General features: G+C 47.5%; 1 protein-coding gene across 1 annotated transcript in view; it reads left to right on the top strand.

Annotated features, from left to right (window-relative positions):
• The window catches only part of LOC110500913 (FRAS1-related extracellular matrix protein 2), a 52,104-nt gene that overhangs the window by 14,477 nt on the left and 27,627 nt on the right, over nucleotides 1-10,000 (top strand). Inside the window, exons 12-17 of the mRNA XM_036956530.1 lie at nucleotides 2,743-2,889; nucleotides 5,698-5,928; nucleotides 6,200-6,325; nucleotides 7,869-8,120; nucleotides 8,274-8,423; nucleotides 9,923-10,000. The exon at nucleotides 9,923-10,000 is cut by the window's right edge and continues 132 nt beyond it. Of these exons, the coding sequence (XP_036812425.1) occupies nucleotides 2,743-2,889; nucleotides 5,698-5,928; nucleotides 6,200-6,325; nucleotides 7,869-8,120; nucleotides 8,274-8,423; nucleotides 9,923-10,000 (984 nt within the window). The remainder of the gene's footprint in view (nucleotides 1-2,742; nucleotides 2,890-5,697; nucleotides 5,929-6,199; nucleotides 6,326-7,868; nucleotides 8,121-8,273; nucleotides 8,424-9,922) is intronic.

Genomic DNA, 10,000 nt, shown 5'->3' with positions numbered 1-10,000 from the left:
GCCTTTCTGGGTTGGAGGGTTTGTATGTTGTCCTGTAGTTCATTCAATGTAAATGGAGAATCCAGTGGGTCCTGGTAGTCTTTAATAGTTGATTCTATTAGTGGTTTTTGTTCTTGTTTGTTGCCCAAAATGACACCAGTTTGTAAAGAATGCTTCATTCTTTGCAGCTTTTGTACCTCATTGAGAAGAGCAAACAACCAATCAACTCTTTGTTTATTTACCATCTATTTAGACAGCTGTTGGGACTCTGGTGTTGAGCTGAACTTCTCAGCAGTCTCATGCTTTGGGACTGACCTTAGTCAGACAAAGAGAGAGATAGACAGAGAGAGAGAGAAGACAGCGATAGCTTTACCTTTATTTAACTAGGTCAATAGACTAAAAACAACGGCCATTTTGGTTCTAATGCATGGTGTACTCTACTATTATCAAATATTTTTTTTAATTAACCCAAGATAGACCACAGCCTTTAGTTTCCAATAGGAGAAAATGAATTATAGTGGGCAGAACAAGCAAGGAGGTGGGCAGAGCCAAGCCCAAGCTAGCAAGATCTTATTGGCACATTCTAGCATGTACACTACATGACCAAAAGTATGTGGACACCTGCTCGTCGAACATCTCATTCCGAAATCATGGGCATTAATATGGAGTTGGTCCCCCTTTGCTGCTATAACAGCCTCCACTCTTCTGGGAAGGCTTTCCTCTAGATGTTGGAACATTGCTGCTATAACAGCCTCCACTCTTCTGGGAAGGCTTTCCTCTAGATGTTGGAACATTGCTGCTATAACAGCCTCCACTCTTCTGGGAAGGCTTTCCACTAGATGTTGGAACATTGCTGTGGGGACTTGCTCCATTCAGCCACAAGAGCATTAGTGAGGTCGGGAACTGATGTTGGGCGATTAGGCTCGTAGTCGGTGTTCCAATTCATCCCAAAGGTGTTCGATGGGGTTGAGGTCAGGGCTCTGTGCAGGCCTGTCAAGTTCTTCCACACCGATCTCGACAAACCATTTCTGAATGGACCTTGCTTTGTGCACGGGGGCATTGTCATGCTGAAACAGGAAAGGGCCTTCTCCAAACGGTTGCCACAAAAGCACAGAAACGGTTGCCACAGAAGCACAGAATCTTCTAGAACATCATTGTATGCTATGGCTTTAAGATTTCCCTTCTGGAACTAAGGGGCCTGAACCATGAAAAACATTCACAGACCATTATTCCTCCTCCACCAAACTTTACAGTTGACACAATGCATTCGACGGTCCCGTTCTGTGAGCTTGTGTGGCCTACCACTTCGTTGCTGAGCCGTTGTTGCTCCTAGACGTTTCCACTTCACAATAACAGCACCTACAGTTGACCGGGGGCAGTTCTAGCAGGGCAGAAATTTGACCAACTGACTTTGATGGGAAGGTAGCATCCTATGACGGTGCCACATTGAAAGTCACTGAGACTCTTCAGTAAGGGCCATTATACTGCCAATGTGTGTCTATGGAGATTGCATGGCTTTGTGCTTGATTTTATACACCTGTCAGTAACTGAAATAGCTGAATCCACTTTTGTATATATAGTGTATTTGGATATTTTCGTTAGGCAAGGCCTTCTGTGTGAAGTGTTTGCCTTTGCACTCTTAAATAACACAATTATTTAAAACTTTGACCAAAGGGTAAAATCTACATAACGTAGTCCATTGTGTTCGTACCAGATTGTAGTTTTGGGAAGAGGAAACTGTATTGAGCTCAACGATGAAAAAATGTGCAGAATGTCGGCCAAAATCCATCTCACTCCAGCTATTCCCACTCCCTCCAGCTCTTCCCACTCCCTCCAGCTCTTCCCACTCCCTCCAGCTCTTCCCACTCCCTCCAGCTCTTCCCACTCCCTCCAGCTATTCCCACTCCCTCCAGCTCTTCCCACTCCCTCCAGCTCTTCCCACTCCCTCCAGCTCTTCCCACTCCCTCCAGCTATTCCCACTCCCTCCAGCTCTTTCCCACTCCCTCCAGCTATTCCAACTCCCTCCAGCTCTTTCCACTCCCTCCAGCTCTTCCCACTCCCTCCAGCTCTTCCCACTCCCTCCAGCTCTTCCCACTCCCTCCAGCTCTTCCCACTCACTCCAGCTCTTCCCACTGCGTCCAGCTCTTCCCACTCCCTCCAGCTCTTCCCACTCCCTCCAGCTCTTCCTACTCCCTCCAGCTCTTCCCACTCCCTCCAGCTCTTCCCACTGCGTCCAGCTCTTCCCACTCGCTCCAGCTCTTCCCACTCCCTCCAGCTCTTCCCACTCCCTCCAGCTCTTCCCACTCCCTCCAGCTCTTCCCACTCCCTCCAGCTCTTCCCACTCCCTCCAGCTATTCCCACTCCCCCCAGCTCTTCGCACTCCCTCCAGCTCTTCCCACTCCCTCCAGTTCTTCCCACTCCCTCCAGCTATTCCCACTCCCTCCAGCTCTTCCCACGCCCTCCAGCTCTTCCCACTGCGTCCAGCTCTTCCCACTCCCTCCAGCTCTTCCCACTCCCTCCAGCTCTTCCCACTCCCTCCAGATCTTCCCACTCCCTCCAGCTCTTCCCACTCCCTCCAGCTCTTCCCACTCCCTCCAGCTCTTCCCACTCCCTCCAGCTCTTCCCACTCACTCCAGCTCTTCCCACTCCCTCCAGCTCTTCCCACTCACTCCAGCTATTCCCACTGCCGGCCACTGGGCTTCCTTTCATCACATCACAACATGGCTCCTTGTTCTATCTGTGCTATTATGCTCCATTTGCCAGGAGGAAACCGTGTGACCCAGCAGCCATTCCGGGTCCAGTGGGCCTGGGTTTCCATGGAGACACGGCTCTACACGGTGCAGGAGAGCTCCCAGTTTCTAGAGGTCGCTCTGAGGAGGAGGGGCCATCTGGGGGAGACGTCTTTCGTCAGTGAGTAGCAGCAAACACACAACCACCACACAACGTTGTAGTAGCAGAACCCAAGCAAACACACAACCACCACACAACGTTATAGTAGCAGAACCCCAGCAAACCATGCTGTGTTGTCATGTTGTGTTTCTACCATGCTGTGTTGCCATGTTGTGTTGCTACCATGTTGTTTAGTCATGTTGTGTTGCTACCATGCTGTGTTGCTACCATGTTGTGTTGCTACCATGCTGTGTTGCTACCATGTTGTGTTGTCATGTTGTGTTGTCATGTTGTGTTAGTACCATGTGTTGGTACCATGTTGTGTTGCTACCATGCTGTGTTGCTACCATGTTGTGTTGTCATGTTGTGTTGTCATGTTGTGTTAGTACCATGTGTTGGTACCATGTTGTGTTGCTACCATGTTGTTTTGTCATGTTGTGTTGGTACCATGTTGTGTTGCTACCATGTTGTGTTGCTACCATGCTGTGTTGCTACCATGTTGTGTTGTCATGTTGTGTTGTCATGTTGTGTTAGTACCATGTGTTGGTACCATGTTGTGTTGCTACCATGTTGTTTTGTCATGTTGTCTTGGTACCATGTTGTGTTGCTACCATGTTGTGTTGCTACCATGCTGTGTTGCTACCATGTTGTGTTGTCATGTTGTGTTGTCATGTTGTGTTAGTACCATGTGTTGGTACCATGTTGTGTTGCTACCATGTTGTGTTGCTACCATGATGTGTTGTCATGTGTTGCTACAATGCTATGTTGTTGTCTTAGGTCTCTCTTCATGTTGTGTTGCTACCATGCTATGTTGTCATGTGTTGCTACCATGCTATGTTGTTGTCTTAGGTCTCTCTTCATGTTGTGTTGCTACCATGCTATGTTGTCATGTGTTGCTACCATGCTATGTTGTTGTCTTAGGTCTCTCTTTATGTTGTGTTGCTACCATGTTGTGTTGTCATGTGTTGCTACCATGCTATGTTGTTGTCTTAGGTCTCTCTTCATGTTGTGTTGCTACCATGTTGTGTTGTCATGTGTTGCTACCATGCTATGTTGTTGTCTTAGGTCTCTCTTCATGTTGTGTTGCTACCATGTTGTGTTGTCATGTGTTGCTACCATGCTATGTTGTTGTCTTAGGTCTCTCTTCATGTTGTGTTGCTACCATGCTATGTTGTTGTCTTAGGTCTCTCTTCATGTTGTGTTGCTACCATGTTGTGTTGTCATGTGTTGCTACCATGCTATGTTGTTGTCTTAGGTCTCTCTTCATGTTGTGTTGCTACCATGTTGTGTTGTCATGTGTTGCTACCATGCTATGTTGTTGTCTTAGGTCTCTCTTCATGTTGTGTTGCCACCATGCTATGTTGTTGTCTTAGGTCTCTCTTCATGTTGTGTTGCTACCATGTTGTGTTGTCATGTGTTGCTACCATGCTATGTTGTTGTCTTAGGTCTCTCTTCATGTTGTGTTGCTACCATGTTGTGTTGTCATGTGTTGCTACCATGCTATGTTGTTGTCTTAGGTCTCTCTTCATGTTGTGTTGCTACCATGTTGTGTTGTCATGTGTTGCTACCATGCTATGTTGTTGTCTTAGGTCTCTCTTCATGTTGTGTTGCTACCATGTTGTGTTGTCATGTGTTGCTACCATGCTATGTTGTTGTCTTAGGTCTCTCTTCATGTTGTGTTGCTACCATGCTATGTTGTTGTCTTAGGTCTCTCTTCATGTTGTGTTGCTACCATGTTGTGTTGTCATGTGTTGCTACCATGCTATGTTGTTGTCTTAGGTCTCTCTTCATGTTGTGTTGCTACCATGTTGTGTTGTCATGTGTTGCTACCATGCTATGTTGTTGTCTTAGGTCTCTCTTCATGTTGTGTTGCCACCATGCTATGTTGTTGTCTTAGGTCTCTCTTCATGTTGTGTTGCTACCATGTTGTGTTGTCATGTGTTGCTACCATGCTATGTTGTTGTCTTAGGTCTCTCTTCATGTTGTGTTGCTACCATGTTGTGTTGTCATGTGTTGCTACCATGCTATGTTGTTGTCTTAGGTCTCTCTTCATGTTGTGTTGCTACCATGTTGTGTTGTCATGTGTTGCTACCATGCTATGTTGTTGTCTTAGGTCTCTCTTCATGTTGTGTTGCTACCATGCTATGTTGTTGTCTTAGGTCTCTCTTCATGTTGTGTTGCTACCATGCTATGTTGTTGTCTTAGGTCTCTCTTCATGTTGTGTTGCTACCATGTTGTGTTGTCATGTGTTGCTACCATGCTATGTTGTTGTCTTAGGTCTCTCTTCATGTTGTGTTGCTACCATGCTATGTTGTTGTCTTAGGTCTCTCTTCATGTTGTGTTGCTACCATGCTATGTTGTTGTCTGTTGGTCTCTCTTCATGTTGTGTTGCTACCATGCTATGTTGTTGTCTTAGGTCTCTCTTCATGTTGTGTTGCTACCATGCTATGTTGTTGTCTTAGGTCTCTCTTCATGTTGTGTTGCTACCATGTTGTGTTGTCATGTGTTGCTACCATGCTATGTTGTTGTCTTAGGTCTCTCTTCATGTTGTGTTGCTACCATGCTATGTTGTTGTCTTAGGTCTCTCTTCATGTTGTGTTGCTACCATGCTATGTTGTTGTCTTAGGTCTCTCTTCATGTTGTGCTGCTACCATGCTATGTTGTTGTCTTAGGTCTCTCTTCATGTTGTGTTGTGTGTTTTGTCCTGTATTTATTATATAAAGGTTTGTGGCTAACACAAAACAAATGCAATATGTTAACGTTTGTGAACTATTTCCCTTGTTGAATGCACCTCTGATCGATACAAATCCCTTTCATCACTAAAACCAGCTGTCGGCGTGCATGACATCACAACGGAGAGAGGGCAGGACTACCAGGCCTCGCCCCCGAGACAGGTGCAGTTTAACCCCGGTCAGACCCAGGCCGTCTGGCGGCTGCGTATCCATGATGACCAGGTGTATGAGGGTACCGAAAGCTTCCGATTGGTCCTGTCTGAACCGGTGATGGCGCTGATAGGACAGTCCAGCTCTGTTACCGTGGAGATACTAGACCCTGAGGACGGTAGGGAAAACGTATTGATTATCAACACAGTATCGGTTCATCAATGCATAATCAATACATTATTGATCCTGATCACATTATTATTGACAATGATAGATTGTGATTGTGTCTTAACCTCCGTCCTTAACCTTCCAGCTCTACTAGCTGCTAACGATTTAAATTCTGCCTGTGTGTGTGTGTGTCTCTCTCTCTCTCTCTCTCTCTGTCTCTCTCTCTGTCCCTCCCTCGCTCGCTCCCTCCCTCCCTCCCTCCTCTCCTCTCCTCTCTGTAGAGTCAGTAGTGTTTATCCCACAGCTAGAGTTCAGAGTAGAGGAGGACGTTGGAGAGGTTTTGATCCCTGTCAGGAGGACTGGAGATCTCAGTAACGAACTCACGGTCCTCTGTTACACACAGGAAGGTAAACAATGATGTCTTCTTCTTCTATATCTGTTTCCTGCCTCTTTCTCCTCAGAGTAAAGCACCAGTCTCTTTCTCCTCAGAGTAAAGCACCAGTCTCGTTCTCCTCAGAGTAAAGCACCAGTCTCTTTCTCCTCAGAGTAAAGCACCAGTCTCTTTCTCCTCAGAGTAAAGCACCAGTCTCTTTCTCCTCAGTGTAAAGCACCAGTCTCTTTCTCCTCAGTGTAAAGCACCAGTCTCTTTCTCCTCAGAGTAAAGCACCAGTCTCGTTCTCCTCAGAGTAAAGTACCAGTCTCGTTCTCCTCAGAGTAAAGCTCTGGTCTCTTTCTCCTCAGAGTAAAGCTCTGGTCTCTTTCTCCTCAGAGTAAAGCACCAGTCTCTTTCTCCTCAGAGTAAAGCACCAGTCTCTTTCTCCTCAGAGTAAAGCACCAGTCTCTTTCTCCTCAGAGTAAAGCACCAGTCTCTTTCTCCTCAGTGTAAAGCACCAGTCTCTTTCTCCTCAGAGTAAAGCTCTGGTCTCTTTCTCCTCAGAGTAAAGCACCAGTCTCTTTCTCCTCAGTGTAAAGCACCAGTCTCTTTCTCCTCAGAGTAAAGCTCTGGTCTCTTTCTCCTCAGTGTAAAGCACCAGTCTCTTTCTCCTCAGAGTAAAGCACCAGTCTCTTTCTCCTCAGAGTAAAGCACCAGTCTCTTTCTCCTCAGTGTAAAGCACCAGTCTCTTTCTCCTCAGAGTAAAGCACCAGTCTCTTTCTCCTCAGTGTAAAGCACCAGTCTCTTTCTCCTCAGAGTAAAGCACCAGTCTCTTTCTCCTCAGTGTAAAGCACCAGTCTCTTTCTCCTCAGTGTAAAGCACCAGTCTCTTTCTCCTCAGAGTAAAGCACCAGTCTCGTTCACCTCAGAGTAAAGCACCAGTCTCTTTCTCCTCAGAGTAAAGCACCAGTCTCTTTCTCCTCAGAGTAAAGTACCAGTCTCTTTCTCCTCAGAGTAAAGCTCTGGTCTCTTTCTCCTCAGAGTAAAGCACCAGTCTCTTTCACCTCAGAGTAAAGCACCAGTCTCTTTCTCCTCAGAGTAAAGCACCAGTCTCTTTCTCCTCAGAGTAAAGTACCAGTCTCTTTCTCCTCAGTGTAAAGCACCAGTCTCTTTCTCCTCAGAGTAAAGCACCAGTCTCTTTCTCCTCAGAGTAAAGCTCTGGTCTCTTTCTCCTCAGAGTAAAGTACCAGTCTCTTTCTCCTCAGTGTAAATCACCAGTCTCTTTCTCCTCAGAGTAAAGCACCAGTCTCTTTCTCCTCAGAGTAAAGCTCTGGTCTCTTTCTCCTCAGAGTAAAGCTCTGGTCTCTTTCTCCTCAGTGTAAAGCACCAGTCTCTTTCTCCTCAGAGTAAAGCTCTGGTCTCTTTCTCCTCAGAGTAAAGCTCTGGTCTCTTTCTCCTCAGTGTAAAGCACCAGTCTCTTTCTCCTCAGTGTAAAGCACCAGTCTCTTTCTCCTCAGTGTAAAGCACCAGTCTCTTTCTCCTCAGAGTAAAGCTCCGGTCTCTTTCTCTCCTCCATAGGCTCAGCCAGAGGAACTGTTCCCAGCACAGTGTTGTCGTACTCTGACTACATCGCTCGTCCAGAGGACCAGCGCAGCGCCCTGCGTTTCGACCGCGGCGATGCCGAGAGGGCGTGTCGTGTACTCGTCATCGACGACTCGCTATACGAGGGGGCGGAGACCTTCGCCGTAACCCTGGGCGATGCCATGGGGGGGCTGGTGAGGGCGGAGCATAACAGTACACGCGTGGTCATACTGCCTCATACACCCGACGGTGAGTAGCGTGGCGTGCAGAGTGTGTGTGAGAGAGTTATTTTTCTGTTTCAGTACATTTTGTTACCGTATAGTCTAAAATAGTCTAAAATATTACAGTTTCCCCCCTGTACTGTCATTTTCATATCCCTGATGAGGTCTCCCTCTGTCCCAGAGCCTGTGGTGTACCTGGGGAGGTCAGAGTACTCAGTAGATGAGAGTTGTGGTTACCTGGAGGTTTCAGTGTGGAGGTCTGGTACTGACCTGTCCCATAATGCATCAGTCACACTACGCTCCCGATCAACACAGCCGGTCAGCGCTCTGGGTAGGAGGACACACTATTTATCTCTCTCACTCATCTGTCTCTCTCTCCTGCTCTCTCTCCTGCTCTCTCTCTCTCTCTCTCTCTCTCTCTCTCTCTTTCCCTTCTCTAACTCTCTCTTTCGCTCTCTTTCTTCTCTATCAATCTTTCACTTTTGCTCTCTCTCTTTCTCTGTCTCTTCAGTCTCGCTTCTCTATCGATCTCTCCTCTATCTCTCTTTCACTCTCCCTTCTCTCTCTTTCGCTCTCTCTTCTCTGTCTCTCTTTCGTCTCTATCAATCTCTCTTTCTCTACCTCTTTCTTCTCTCTCTCTCCTCTATTTCTCTCTCTCTTTCTCTATCGCTCTCTCTCGTTTTCTCTTTCTCAATTCCTCTCTGCCTCTCTCTCTTTCTCCCTCTCTCTCTCTTCTGTCTCTGTTCCTCATTCTTTCCCTTCCTTATTCTCTGTCTTTTTTCAAACTTTCTTTCTTATTTCTGTCTTGGAATCTTGATCTCCCTCCCTCCCTCCCTCCCTCCCTCCCTCCCTCCCTCCCTCCCTCCCTCCCTCCCTCCCTCCCTCCCTCCCTCCCTCCCTCCCTCCCTCCCACTCAACTTTCTCTTTCCCATTTGTCTTCCTTCTCCCTTCTAAACCATCCCCCTCTCACTTTCTCCCCTCCCCTTTCTCTCTCTCTCCTCCCCCTCTCACGTTCTCTCCCTCTCCTCCCTTTCTCCACCCCCCTCTCACTTTCTCCCCTCCCCTTTCTCTCTCTCTCTCATCCCCCTCTCACTTTCTTCCCTCCCCTCCCCTTTCTCTCTCTCTCTCATCCCCCTCTCACTTTCTCCCCTCCCCTCCCCTTTCTCTCTCTCTCTCATCCCCCTCTCACTTTCTTCCCTCCCCTCCCCTTTCTCTCCTCTCTCTCTCCTCCCCCTCTTTTTCTATCCTTCCCCCTCCTCTCTTTCACCAACCATCTCCTCTCTCTCAATTCAATTCAAGGGGCTTTATTGACATGGGAAACATGTGTTTTCGTTGCCAAAGCAAGTGAAGTTAAAATGAACAGTAAACATTATACTCACAAAAGTTCCAAAATAATAAAGACATTTCAAGTGTCATATTATGTCTATATGCAGTGTTGCAAAGATGTGCAAATAGTTAAAGTACAAAAGGGTTGTATTTACAATGGTGTTTGTTCTTCACTGGTTGGCCTTTTCTTATGGCAACAGGTCACACATCTTGCTGCTGTGATGTCACACTGTGGTATTTCACCCAGTAGATATGTGAGTTTATCAAAATCTCTTTCTCTCTCCACACCCCCCTCTCTCTCTCTCTCTCTCCACCCCCCCCCCCCCTCTCTCTCTCTCTCCACCCCCCCCCCCTCTCTCTCTCTCCACCCCCCCCCCTCTCTCTCTCTCTCTCTCTCTCTCTCTCTCCACCCCCCCCCCCTCTCTCTCTCTCCACCCCCCCCCTCTCTCTCTCTCTCCACCCCCCCCCCCTCTCTCTCTCCACACCTTCCTTTCTCTCTCCAAGCGGGGTTGGACTACGTGGGCATTGGCCAGAGTGTTGACTTCCCACCGGGAATCACCGTGGTGACCGTGAAGGTGGCCA

This window comes from Oncorhynchus mykiss, chromosome 21 (genome assembly GCF_013265735.2).
Source record: "Oncorhynchus mykiss isolate Arlee chromosome 21, USDA_OmykA_1.1, whole genome shotgun sequence".
NCBI lineage: Eukaryota > Metazoa > Chordata > Actinopteri > Salmoniformes > Salmonidae > Oncorhynchus > Oncorhynchus mykiss.
The sequence above is the reverse complement of the archived record's forward strand: the minus strand, read 5'-3'. Positions and strand labels throughout refer to the sequence as shown.